At 40.7% G+C, this 14,025-nt stretch overlaps 1 protein-coding gene across 7 annotated transcripts in view; it reads left to right on the forward strand.

Annotated features, from left to right (window-relative positions):
* RSRP1 (arginine and serine rich protein 1) overlaps positions 1–11,891 on the forward strand; it is a 92,905-nt gene extending 81,014 nt beyond the window's left edge. For 3 of the 7 annotated variants that reach the window (XM_044060092.1, XM_044060098.1, XM_044060099.1), the window contains 4 exons: positions 3,921–4,826; positions 5,415–5,548; positions 7,588–10,812; positions 11,319–11,891. In XM_044060092.1, the coding sequence (XP_043916027.1) occupies positions 3,921–4,826; positions 5,415–5,548; positions 7,588–7,659 (1,112 nt within the window). In that variant the 3' untranslated portion in view covers positions 7,660–10,812; positions 11,319–11,891. The remainder of the gene's footprint in view (positions 1–3,920; positions 4,827–5,414; positions 5,549–7,587; positions 10,813–11,318) is intronic. The other 4 variants (XM_044060093.1, XM_044060094.1, XM_044060097.1 and 1 more) reach the window with 4 other exon arrangements.
* Positions 11,892–14,025: the final 2,134 nt, after the last annotated feature.

Consider the following 14,025-nt stretch of genomic DNA (forward strand, 5'->3'; position numbering starts at 1 on the left):
GAGTGTGGAAGAGAGGTAAAGAAGAGAGCACAGGCAGGATGGAGTGGGTGGAGAAGAGTGTCAGGAGTGATTTGTGACAGACTAGTACCAGTAAGAGTGAAAGGGGAAGGTCTACAAGAGGGTAGTGAGACCAGCTATGTTATATGGGTTGACAACAGTGGCATTGACAAAAAGGCAGGAGTCAGAGCTTGGAGTGGCAGAGTTGAAGATGTTAAGATTTGCACTGGGTGTCATGAGGATGGACAGGATTAGGAATAAGTATATTATAGGGTCAGCCCAGGTTGGAAGGTTTGGCGACAAAGCCAGAGAGGCAAGATTACGTTGGTTTGGACATGTGCTGAGGAGGGATGCAGAGTATATTGGGAAAAAGATGCTAAGGATGAAGCTGCCAGGTAACGAGAAGAGGGGAAGGCCTAAGAGAAGTTTTATGGATGTGGTGAGAGAGGACATGCAGGTGGTTGGTGTGACAGAGCAAGATGCAGAGGACATGAAGAAATGGAAACAGTTGATCTGCTGTGGCGACCCGTGATGGGAGCAGCCGAAAGAAGTATACTCGGTAGATCCATACAGGAATCTTATGTCCCTAAACTGTGGCGTGCCACCTTTATGCTACCCTCCACAAAGGAGGCAAAAATAATTTCAACTTCCGCATAGCAATTCTAGCTCCTATTTCAAAAATTCTCAGTGTATCCACCTCCAGCTAATGCCATTCCTTACAAATAACCAACTCCTTACCCCAACACAACATGGGTTCTGTCCTGGCCATAGCACAGTAACAGCTCTTTCATTTCTAGATATAGTAAACCACACCTGTGACTACGGCGAACTATAGTATCCACAGTCCTCGACCTCTCCAAGGCTTTTGATACCATCTCCCATACCCACCTTTCTAATCTTAACCTCTCAAAAAACACCATTACCTGGTTCAGCAGCTACCTCTGATAGATCCCAGGCTGTGAAATGGAAAACTGGCACCTCTGCCTTCCTTGCAAACCCAACCGGGTAGCCCAGGTACTCTGCCCAATGCTCTCTAATATTTTCATTAATGATTTCCACGCAGCCATTCCTAACACTATAAAATAGTACAATATGCAGATGACTCAACTTTAGTTTGCTCTGCCTCTAACCTCCTTGAGCTCCAAACTAAAACTCAGACTGCTTTCTGACACCTCGATTCTTTTTACCACTTCAGAGAAGTCAAAATAATTTCTACTGCACATTTATAACACATCTAACCATATGCCTAGCGTGTGGAAATCGGCACTAGTCAGGCCTCTGCCCATATAAGACCAATAAAACATTCCACTTCTGCTCATTATGTGTATTGCTAGTATTTGCTAAAAATCTAGGAAAAAAATATCTACAGCCAGCTATCATCCGACCTGCAATAATATCTTTGAAACAGACTGGGTTTAACTCGGGGGGGGGGGGGGGGAGTATAGTGACCATTCTGTGAACCCTTACAGAAGAAATTCTGCCAAGTATGGACAAAGGCAAACTAATGCGAGTGCTTATTCCTTGACATCCTGTTTAACTTTGACTAGTCCCACTCATCCACTTCCTGGTCCATCTCGGCTAGCTGTCAGTCCCCATGCCTCTGCACGATTCAGAAATTTTTCTGTCCTTCAGTTTCTTTAAAGTTTAAAAAAAAAAAAAAAAAAATGGATCAGTAACCCCCAAGATTCTTTTCTCCAGTAAAGGGTCTCTTTTTTTTTTTTCTAGTTTATTAATACCATTCTATCGGACCTTTACCATCTAAAGCCCAAAATTGTATACTATTGGTTTCAGTACTTAGTAGAGCCGATTTTAAATGCAAGCATTCAAAACCGAATAGGTCACTACTGCATTGATATAAAAAACACATCAAAATGCAGTATACTGCTAATCATAGCACTGCTAAATGCATGCATTCCTCTTACTCAACCAACCATGCTTAATGAAATCTTGCCTTAACCGTCTAAAGTCAACTGGTTGACACGCCATGATAAAAGCTTGCAAAGGCTAATTCACAGGTTGAAGGGAGTCAACATGCAACAGAAATCAGAGATACCAAAAATATTGCCTGCAACAAAGATTAACTGACTGCCAGTGCATCATAAGACACCCAGTTTCCCTTGCAAAAACAAGAAAGAAGCAGACACTTCAGCAGTAAAATAACCAATGCATTGAAATCAATAAGGAACTGTGAATGTGTTGTGTATCAATAATTCAAAGTCAGCAGAAGCATGACAAAACCTAGTAAAATCAACAGCAGATAAAAGCAATTTTATCACTTCGGTCATTACCGCAAGTGCAATATCAGCACTGATTTATCAAGCTGATATTGCACTACTGCACTGTCGTGTTTTCATTTTAAATATTTCTCGAGCAGAGAAGATGGGTACGGGGTGGGGGTGGCTTGGCTAATTTTAGTGAGACAATGTGATGGTTTGCTTATAATTTTCTGATATACGGTGGCATTTGGGAAGTTCGTGGCCAGATCTTGTATGTTTTTCTTTTCCACGAGGTGACTCTTCAGATTGCTGAAGTTTTTCCTATACCCTTACAGTCAGAAAAAAATGATAGACTGTTTATAACATACTTCTTAGGAACTGATGCAAGATGTGTATTAACTGTAAATGAAAGAAGCAGTTGCAAGCTGATTGAAACACCTCAGATGTCTGCAATTATGGTAAACATATCTGTGGTAAACACAAAAATCTTCACCCGAAAACACTTGTGGGATAAGCAGGTATCGTAGTAATCTCGCAACAAAACAGATGCATCTAGCAACTTCAGTGAATAGAGTAGTTCCCACAGTCAGTCAGCATAGCATTTTTATTGGCTGCAGGAACCAAAATTAAAAGAGTTCATGTATAATTTAGTGTGGGTGTCCCCAGGGCGAAAGGACTGAAGGAGGTGGCTCATGAGCAGTTCTTCAAAAGCAACTAAGCCAAAGTGAAACATAACCTAGGGCATTATTACCAAACAGTTTGAGTGCCCATATGTTCTCTACAGTGATACGCTTAAAGATGGCTCACAGTACCGGAGCTGTAAGAACAGCTAATGAAAAAAAATGTTGAAATCGTGATGTTGGATAGAAAGAATATGGTACAATGTTGCGTTCAAAAGATGGGGGGAAGGAACCTCAGAAATGAGAAAAAAGTGCAGCCGCACGTAGTGGTCCGTAATTTTAGGTTTGACTTCAAATCATTTGGAGTTTGAGGTGTGGTAGATGGTTTGCAAATTTTAAGTTGGCTGCAGGGAGTCATTTAAGGTCTTCCCCATGAACTCCTAGTAAGTTTTGACAAGTTTGGAGGTTGTATATGCTTTGTGGGTTTGGTCAAATCAGATTATTGTGAAAGGGCGTGGTCATGGAATTTATGGTGAATTTCCTCAGTTCAGTTTGTGATTTTCAGATTGGCCTTATTTCCATTAGATTACACAGCAGTGGTACATTGCTGACTAGTTTAGCCTGTATACTTCAGTTGATGGTTGTGTTTGTAGGGTGGATGTCACTAGTAAAACTAGTCTGTTTTACTTCAAGCAACCTTTTTCTGACCCTGTCTTTAAATTTGTGTTAGTAACTTACTTAGCTGCTTTTGTGACCTCCAAGAACAGAAAGTGCTGTCTCTGGCCGCCTTCTGCTTTTCGTTATAAACATTGCTAATTTTATTATGCAATTTAATGTCTCTTGTGCATTGCTTAAGGATGGGAAATAGTGTTTAAAAGTGTAAGCTTGATAGATATAGGTAGCAGGCCTAGTCTGTCTTATCAGAAGTGCTAGCAGGCTTTACTGTGCTTCATAGAAGTGAGATGGTAAAGTAAAACCGTGGGAAGTGAATGTGTGAAAATGATGTCTAGGAAAACAAAAGCTGTCATTTGAATATTTTATGCTGGAGTTGAAAGCAAATTTTAAGTTTCTTCCTTTCTCCTTGCAGGGCTCGCCTATTCAAGCAGTGGTAAGAGAACTCAAGAAATGACTAGTTACATGGATGATTTAAGTTTGTATTCGCCACCAAAAGATGCACAAGCATCAAATTCTGATTCTTCTACCAAAAGGAAAAGAATTTCAAGGTTTTCAAGGTCTTCAAGCAGATCACGTTCCCGTTCAAGCAGCTTGGATAGCACTCATTCCCATCACCACAGTAGAAGCAGAAGCCTTTCAGTGCACAGAACTGGAAGAAAGATGTCAAAATCTAATAAAAGAAACTCTGTGTATTCCTCAAGTGGCTCTTCAAGCAGTTCAAGATCTAGATCACGTTCAGAGTCGAGGTACTCCAGTCATTCTAGAAAAGGTTATAGACGGAGGTACAGAAGCTATTCTAAGTCTGGTTCAAGAAGCCGTTCAAGGTCATATCATGGGTCTTATAGGTCAAGATCTAGGGGGCGGAGAAGCCACCATAGGTCTTCTAGATACAGATCTCAGTCAAGGTCTTATACAAGGTCCAGGTCTCGCTCTAAGCCCCGTTACAGGAGGTCACGGTCCAGGTCTCGCTCTAGGCCCTGTTATAGGAGGTCTCGGTCCAGGTCTCGCTCTAGGCCCCGTTACAGGATGTCTCGATGTCGATCTAGGCCCCATTACAGGAGATCTCGGTCCAGGTCTCGTTCTAGGCCCCATTACAGGAGGTCTCGGTCCAGGTCTCACTCTAGGCCCCGTCACAGGAGGTCTCGGTCCAGGTGTCACAGAAGGTCTAGGTCACGATCTCGAACCAGGTCAATCGGTAGGAGGTACTATGGATTTGCACGCAGAATATATCCTTGCTTCAGAAGAAGCTTAACACCAAGTAGGAGTAAATCTCGAAGTAGGAGCTGGAGTAGACCACACCTTCACCTGACTGAAAAAGGTAAGTAAAGGTCTGTGTAAGTTAAAAGGTTGCTACAATGACTTAATTGCCATTAGATTTGGAGTTAGATGGTGATGTAATTTTTCCTTTGCTTTACTATAAGTGCTTGTGAATACCAGTCTTACTGATTGTTCTTCCAGATATCGCGCAGTGTGTGCTGATAGGCTTAAATATAAATATTTTATTAGTGATAAAACAGCCTGTTAAAACTGGTGTGTTTGTTAGAGACTGGCTGAAGGTTTATGCAAAATGGGGGGGGTCTATTATGAATCTGAACTAGATCTTTCAAGGGTGGGTGTTGCTAGCTGGTTTGGAGGAGAGTCCTTAGGCTTTTCACAGTTATTGCTTTGATTCAGTGAGCTCCGTTATCAGTAGCTTAATTCCCTCTGACTGTTGGGCTGTTTTGAGTAGTGTGTGAAGTTAACAGAATTGCTGGCGTTGACTGTTTGTCCTCAGAGGCACTGCTTCAATGCAGTCTTGTCGTAACTGCCCTTGGAGATGCAGTATTTATGGTGGTGGTAAATTGCTTCTGAAAATTATCCAGATTAGTTTGCAATGCTGACATTGTTATATGCAATTGTATTGTAGAGCGGAAGGAGTTACTTGAAATAGCAAAAGCCAATGCAGCCAAAATGTTGGGGAAGGATGATATTGAGCTACCAGAGAGTTTAAAGGAACAGTCACCAAAATCAGATGAAGTCTCTGTAATGACCTACACTGAGGTAAGTAAGATCATATTTTGTTGGATGTTCTAAAATAAAAATAAAAAAAACTTTTTGAGTTCAGGTCTTCCAAGGCTTAGTACGATTTCTGGGACCGATTACAGTCTTTGGTGCTTGTGTTAAACTGAAGATTGTTTGCTCATGTGGGCTTCTTGTTTGTTTAAAGGTAGAAATTTTAGATTGCTTGAGTGGGGGGGCAGTCCTGTTACGTAGCATCTTGAGGAATTTGGCAAGTTAATGGTAAATGATTGAGATCGTTAAAATGTTAAATGCTCCTGAAGACTGGGAACCACCATTGAATTTTAGCTTCTTAAAGCTTTTACTGTTTAAACTTGTTTTGTGGGATTGATTTCAAAACTATACGCAAGTTTTGTAATAAGTCTTGCTTGGCATTGATTTTGTATGTAAAGACTTCTGGGTGGCCTCTGATTTCCATTACATAGGGTAATTGGAAAGAGGCGATTAAAGTCTAGGGAGCTCAATCTAGTACTTCATTTTTGAAAGGTGCTGTGTAAGAATTAGCTATTTGGTTGCAAACTGCTTAATTTTCAGTATTTTGTCATTCCTTGTTTTGTCGGTATTTACTGTTGCAAGTGTGTGCGCAGAAGTTCTTTTACAAGGTGAATTCTGTTGCACATGCTTAATTTCAGTTAATCGGGTGAGAACTTTTTCAGTTGTGCCAGTAGTACTTGAATTGTTCCCTTTAGTTAGATCATTAAAATGATTTTGGTTGATAGTGCTGTGAAGCATATTGCAAGATTTAGTAAACTGAATTGTTATATGCAAGGTATGAAGGTTGCTAGTGTGGATGAAATAGCTTGAGCATTGCTATTTCATTTCTGAATACCTTTGGCTGCACTTTCTGTAAGGTGGGTAGTATTTGTTTTGAAGGGGACACAAAGCATTCTGCATTAGTTTTTTAAAGCAATGTTTGCTTTTAAACTTTTTGAAGCTGCTTTTATTAAGTTAAAACATACTGATTTCATTTCTTTGAACCTAGTTTATAAGTATTAAGTGGTAGTTAAACCCAAGGCAGTTAAGATTCGTTTACTAGAAGCTGTAGCTGTATCGAATGAAATGTACAGGTGTTAAAAAGATCAAAGTTCCGTTATTGGTCCACTTCAAGTCCCATGAATGCACAGAAATCACAACCATGTGTTACATTATTTTTTTGGGGGGGGGGACTCTTGTGGAAATGCCTCCATTACTGGCAGGCCAAAGAGTTTATGCATTAGAGTGGGTATTGATAGCTTTGTCTAAAGCTGAGGTTTTGATGATTAGACTTTTGGGTTCTGGGCCTAAAAGTAGTGCTATGTTAAAACCAGTATGTGCTTTAAAACTTTATCAGGTTTATGAAATATTTAGGTGGTATATTTCTGCCAATAGGGTTGGTTAGATAATAGAGAACAAATGGCTTAAGTAATTTGCATAAATGATTTTTTCTCCTTTATTGACCCCTTGTGGCTGTGATTTGTTCACGATGTCTACAACAGAGAACAAGTGCATTTTACAAATCATAGTTTTTTGTCACATCTAATAGTTTTTCTTGAATTGTGCTGCAGTACTGCCACACCTTCACATTGGTGTAGTATATTGACTACATTTGCTGTGTGGGCACTGATTTTTGTTAGCATCATAGGATGTAGCAAACTTCCTTCAACTAGTCACATTTTATGAAAAAAACATTTCCATGGCTCTACCATGATAGGCTTTGACATGCTTATTTAGTAATTTTGTTTTAAATTCTGGCTGGTATATACATGTGGGATGGTGTATTGGTTCATTGGGTGGTGCTTAAACTGATTGCAAGCAAAGTTTGTGGTGGGGGGGGTCTTCATATTTGTTTTGTGCTCCCCTGTTGAGAGCTCAGTATTAGTACTGGTTTGTACTACCCAAGTGGTGGTTTTAGTGGTTTAGTTGTCAGTTGACCTTTTGGGTGCCATTACGCAGCTTTTGCATGCATCCCAGTTTCTTGTGTCCATTTTAAGTATCCCTGTAGAAATAACTCATTTAGTTACTACAATTTTTCTGTCTTGTAGATGTGGTCTGCAAACTCCTTGGTGAAGAAAACCAGGTGGTATAAAAGCAATTTATTATCTTTTGTTTTCTAGATCAGATGTTTTACTTAATTCATACTGTTTTTGAAGAAGTGACCTAGTTTTAAAGATTACCCGGTAGTGGTTGTGATTTATTTCTAATAACTAATAAACCTCAAATGGAATAGCTTGTCCACTCTCCCAGGTGCAGAGAGCCAGAGGGCCAGCACAGCACCCTCACCCACTTAACTGTGTTCTGGATAAGCAGGTTGCACTCCAGCTCAACTTTTTTGTTCACTTGTAATGGTGCACTGCCGCATTCACTTGGGTGAAAGTTTTATGGCTGTGACACAGAAGTATTCCACCCTAGTTATGTTTTAGAACATATGCCAAGAAAATAACATTTGAGGTTAACACTTGATGTCTCATTAAAAGTTTGTTTTGAATTGTTCACTTTAGGAAGAATAAGACATGACTATCAAATGAAACTTGAAATACAGCTTTTACATGTAATTCAGGTTTGCCTTTTATGATATTAACTGTGTTACAGATCAGGAATTGTTACCGAAGAAGATGGTTGCAGCACTTCACAGATAAGTTACCTAACCCTGTCCCATATTGCAGAACTGCAAATGCTGGTATGGGGCACAGTGTTAATGTCAAGTTTTAAATTTTTTGCAGTACTGACTGCATATGTTTATTGCCAAGTGGTTTTGCAGTATCCACTCGTGAGATTTTGCTGCCTTGAATGCATGTCTAGAAGTTGCTGTGCTTGGTGTTGATATAAGCCTGAGCCAGTGAAAAATGTCAGCATTATCAGGTGGCTCCATGTCTTGTGTAGTGTGGTGGCTCTGAAATAAGAGTAATCAACTCGCAAGTAAAAGGAGATGTATGGCCACCTTTGTGGCTTTGTACATGACCGTGCTGGACTAGTCTTGTTTCTCTGTAGTACTTGTTTGTGTTTGCATATTTCTTAATAGACCTTGTAACATCTTTTTCAGGTAATGGTCAATGTTTAGGCAGGAATCTTGTCACGAGAAACGTAACAGGTACAGGCACTCTATCTATGCCAGCCAAATGTGTTATAGAAGTGATAAGTTAAGCTTTTGGTTCCATTTTGTGATTGTTCTAATGAATGTTAAAAATGCAAAGTTTAGAGTTGAGGGTCAAACGAGTGTTTGCAGAACTCCCAGTTAATGCAGTTGTTGGAAATACCATTAACACAAGGCCAGTTTAACAACTGGCTGTGCTTCCATCTTGTATGACCTGCTGTTTTGAGGCATTGGTAAGAGAGGGTACTTGCCTCATCGTTGAGATGGCTACAAAGGCAGTCTGGTCTCCATTCTGTTAAACTTTTTCAACGAGTAAGGTTTCTAAGCTTATGTAATCCTCGCAGTAAACAGGTGTGTGGATTGTCAGGTTTAGGTCCCCATGTTAAGTATCAGTTTGCTTAAGCTTATGTAATCCTTGCACTAAACAGGTGTGTAGGTGTCAGGTTTAGGTCCCGATGTTAAATACCAGTTTGCCTTTCTTATGGCACAGTGGAAATCAATTCTGAAGTTATCACAGAAGTAGAGGGAAGGAAAACCATTTTAAGTAGAATCCTTTAGAAGGGGAAACCCAATGTTGGAATTTCCTCAACCTTTTGATTCTGATATATTCTACCATGGAGTGAAGATACTCTGCCTGTTAACTTCTGGGGGCATACTCCGATTTAGTCAAGGTGAACCCACCTTTGCTCAGTTGGTTCTTGGCACCACTTGATGGGTAGGGTTTTTATCCCACAGGTTGTTTTCCAGGTTTTCTCTGAAGCCTGAGCTTGCAAAGCCTTGTTTGGGCTTGACCGTAAAGCTTTAACTGATTACCAGTAACCTTTTTTTGCATGTTGGTAATTTGCTGGCTTTGTTTGATCCATAGTACCTGCTGCGGAGTAGCATGGGATAAACAGCTTGTCTGTTGTATTTATCACACTGGTGCTTCATGGTCTCTGCAGATCCTCCTTCCCGACATAGTCATTCTTTCACTCTTAGTAGTGTCTGTGAGCCACATTCTGAAAGTTTTCCTGGTCAATATTACTCAAGTTTACTTGTTCAGTAGTAACATTCAGCTGCTGTCGGTCTGAAATTGTCAACACTGCAGTTCTACATTGTTTCTAAACATGGAGTCTGAAAATGTTAATTGAAATTGAGCTTTGAATGGTTGGGGTGGGAAAGTTCAAGGCTTCAAGATAGGTTGAGGTGCAACTCTTGGAGACATTTCTTGAATATACCCAGGCAAATCCAAACGCACCAGGTGACGTAAAATAAGTCCCAGGCACATACGGTGTACTTTGGTACATGCTGCTTGGTAAAGTACTTGAGGTTTCTGTATCTATGGAGGTATGCTTTGACTAATCCCTAGCTTTTGCATTGGTACCTTTCCTTTCATGCAGTAACTGTCTAATATCGAGGGGTTGCTTTTGCTGTATTAATCTTGCTTTCCCCATATTTTTGTCAAGTGGTGCTTGGACTACTAGGCAAAACCGTCTTCATCCTTGTAGTTGGAACATAAGAAACAGAACAGTATTTTCAGGAGTTGGCAAAATCTGCAGTTGTGCTGCAGGGACTGTTCTTACATCACTCCTGCATTATTTATCTGGATGTTTACGTTCTCCAAATTTTATATTCCTAGTGTTGCCAATATGTATGCTTAAATTAACCAGCTTGTAAAATGTTTCCAACACACATTAGAATTGTCCGCCCCAGTTTGCGTTTCGTAAACCCCCCCCCCCCCCCGGTCACATTTGTCCAGTGTTTCATGTAAATTGTCAGCGTGATTTATAACACCACCTAGGTACGTCACCCAGGATAGCATGCTAGGAGATGTGGCTCTGTTGGGGTGTTGATGAGTACACCATTCCAAAGTCTGCCGTCACCGACTGGAACTGCTTCGGGGGGAGGGGGGACTGCTTCAGGGGAAGTCCACCCCCAGGAGTAAGTTTCCACTTGGAGGGAACAAAGGCAGTAGTGAATTCCTTAAGCAACTGTAACTGGGAAGTTCAAACACAGTTTTTGTTGCATAATGTCTAATTAGAGTGTAGTATTAATTGGGAAGTAACTGTAATTAGTGATTTAAAATTAAAGTCTGTGTATTGATATAGTGACCCTTTTTGTGTAGCAGCTTAGAATGCTGACTGAAGAGAAACAGGGGACACTGTTGTCTGATGAGACTACTTCCTTGAACTCTGTGGTAAGTAAGTTTTAAGTATCTTTGTGGTTCCATGTAATACACGGGTGTTTATGTATGTAGTTTTTCTGATAATTGCATATCCGATTAGTTGGAGAATTCTAAAAATGCAGCTGCAGGTAACCTAGTTAGAATTGCTTGAGGGCAGTAATGAAAGAGGATGCCCCATTGTGTACTGATTTAGGGTTTGCTGAGCTAACCAAGTATACAAGTGGTATGTTTCTAGGTAATGTGAACATGGCTCTAATTTTTGTAAATTTCCATCTTGTGGGATGTTGCAAAGGGAATTTGAATATCGAGACTTGACTGCATTGAATGGCTTGGTTAACAGCGAGCTTCACTATTTAAAATGTCAACTTGAGATGTTAAAACATTTCAAAGTAGCTTTTGACTAATAGTTGGGCGTAACATCTAGCAAAAATGTCTTTAATCATGGCTGTTTAGACTGACATATCGCTAATGAGCATGTTCTTTCAGCACTGTTATGAACCTTTTTTTCCCTCCTTTAGGATGTGAAAGAAGCAACTTGGAAGACTGTGGGTAACTCCAATACTAAAATTTCAGTTTCACATGAAGAGAAGAAAATGAGCTTGACAGATTTCTCTCCACGTTCTTTATTATACAAGTCCCGGTGACTTGATAGTGGAGATGTGTGAATGAGTTCAGTTGTAGTTCTTTGTACATATTAATTCTCTACAAGTTCTTTATTGTGCAAGTCCCGGTGACTTGATAGTGGAGATGTGTGAATGAGTTCAGTTGTAATTCTTTGTACATATTAAGTAACACTGTGCTGAGTGTAAAGTGCATTTGTAATTTTGTATGTTCATATTAGTGTTACAACTGAAAGATTATTTGTCTGTATCAGAACCTGTAGCTTGGGGTGTGATTTATAATTTTATTAGTTCAGAGTGGGTGTGTTACAACATTAAAATGTTTAAATGCAGTAAGGACAGGAGTTTGGGTTGGGTTAAGTTCCAATCAAATACCCTTGTCTGACTGGGAAATAACTGCTTGCATTTTCTGCAGGCATCTGTATATGTGAAGTTTTAATATTTTCAATAAACTTTTTATATTAAACTCTTCAGCTGTTTTTATTCTGATTTTTATTTTGTTTTCTGATTTAGATGTGTTTACTATATTCAGTCCTATATTGAAAGTAGGAAGCCTCTCAAGCACTTGCTTGTAGCGTAATGCTAAAACTTGGAAGTGAGCATTGAAAGTTGCAGTATTATAAAGCACCTAGATTGACATGTTTAAAGGCTGGCTGCGTTGGCTTGCATTTTTCTGAAGGTCAATACCATTTTGAGTGTTCATAAAATAGGGTTTGTTATACAGCTCGTGTTTTGATCAGTGTTCTGTCATTGCAGTCAAATTCATGACAGATGGCCCATAAGCAGATGTCTGCCCTGCCATCTCAATTACAGAGGTGGAGTGCTTGTGGTAAGGGTTTTCTTCCCCAAAGCTTGTGACAGCAGTGGGTCTTTAGCCTTAATATCTAATGGGCCAAGGTGTTTTGGAGCAAACACGTTTGTTTTTGCAGTTCACTCCCTTTTCCGAGAAGTGAGGTGCTCTTGATCTTTTAAGGACAAGTTTCCCATGACTGTGAAAACTTAAAAATTCTAAGCAAAAATATTTTTAGGTTTTACTGTTAAAGGACAACAGGATTCTATTAAATGCTTGACTTCCCTGTCCCTTTTCTCCTCCTATACAGTCCCTGCTATGAATAAACAGTACTTTTAAAATATTTTAAATCTACTGATCTGAAGTAGTTAACTTCATTTGGCAGCAACCTATGGGTCTTCGGATCCATATCGGATCCAAGCTCCTCCCCTACCCATAATCCCCTGCCAACCCTCCGTGCCCTCAGATCTAGTTTGCTGCGGTTGAAGCCAATCCTCCGTGCCCTCAGATCTAGTTTGCTGCGGTTGAAGCCAGCAGCTTGATCCTTGAGTTCCAGGCATTAGTGAAGATTTGTGAGAAAAATTTGATCTTTTCTTTATGGGGTCAACCTTGTTGCGATCTCTTCGCTTCTCCCTCAAACACGAAGTGCAACGACTACTTCGCTCTAATTCCCCCACCCGGGGAATTCCCCCGAGACGCTCTGGTTCATGCTTGGCCGCCCGGTCTCCTCTATGCTTACCCTCCTCTTCCTGTTATGCTGAAGTTCTTACAGAAAGCCAGATGGCTGGGGAGCAGAATAATCCTCATTACCCCATTCTGGCCTCGTCAGGCTTGGTTCCCTTATTTACGGTCTCATCTAGTGAATCCCCCCTGGATTCTGGATCCCATCCCGGATCTGATCTCGCACCCGTTAGACCTCCCGACCCCGAATCTGGACGATCTGAAGCTCACAGCTTGGCTGCTCCAGTTCCATTCCTAGCTAGGACTCCCGGTATCTCTTACCCGGTCAAAGCTATCTTAGTGGCGGCCCACAAGCCGTCTACTAGAAGACTGTATGATAGGAAATGGTTTTCTATATGGCGGAGCAACAAAACTTAGACCCTTTTACGGCTCTGTTGCCTGCGGTGTTAAGACTTTGACTTTTTGACCAAGGAGCCAGCTCGTCCACGGTCAGAGTTCAGCTGTCAGCTATTTCGCACTATCACGTGGGGATTGACCTAGGCCCTTTGATTTCAACAAGATTGTGTAAGGCCTTTTTGAAGGGTACCTTCCTACTAAGACGCCCGGTGAAGTATGTAGTCCCTCCTTGGGATCTAGCGCTTGTGCTCCAGGCTTTGACAGCTCCTCCCTTTGAGCCTGCAGCCTCAGTGGATCTCAAACTATTATCCTGGAAAACAGCATTTCTCGTCGCTATCAATTCGGCCAGAAGGGTGTCTGAGCTACAAGCCCTTTCCGCCAAGCCGCCATATTTGATCTTTCACAAAGATAGAGTATCCCTCAGGACCAACCCCTCTTTTCTTCCTAAGATTGCTTCCGAATCAAATATCAATCAAACCATTAATCTACCTGTCTTTTTTTCCAAATTACCAAAACAAAGGTGAATACAAGTTGCACTCGGATGTTCATAGACAACTACGTTTCTGTTTACACAGAACAGCTGGTCATAGGCAATCGGACCAGCTGTTCATTTCCTTTGCAAAATCTAATTTTGGAAAATAAGTTTCAAAAGTCACACTGTCCAGGTGGATATCAGTGTATTCTTCTAGCATAAAGTTCTGGCTGGCCCGCACTCCAGGGAGTCCACGCCCATTCTAC

The sequence above is a fragment of the Protopterus annectens genome, chromosome 1.part2, assembly GCF_019279795.1.
Source record: "Protopterus annectens isolate FY-2018-M chromosome 1.part2, PAN1.0, whole genome shotgun sequence".
NCBI lineage: Eukaryota > Metazoa > Chordata > Ceratodontiformes > Protopteridae > Protopterus > Protopterus annectens.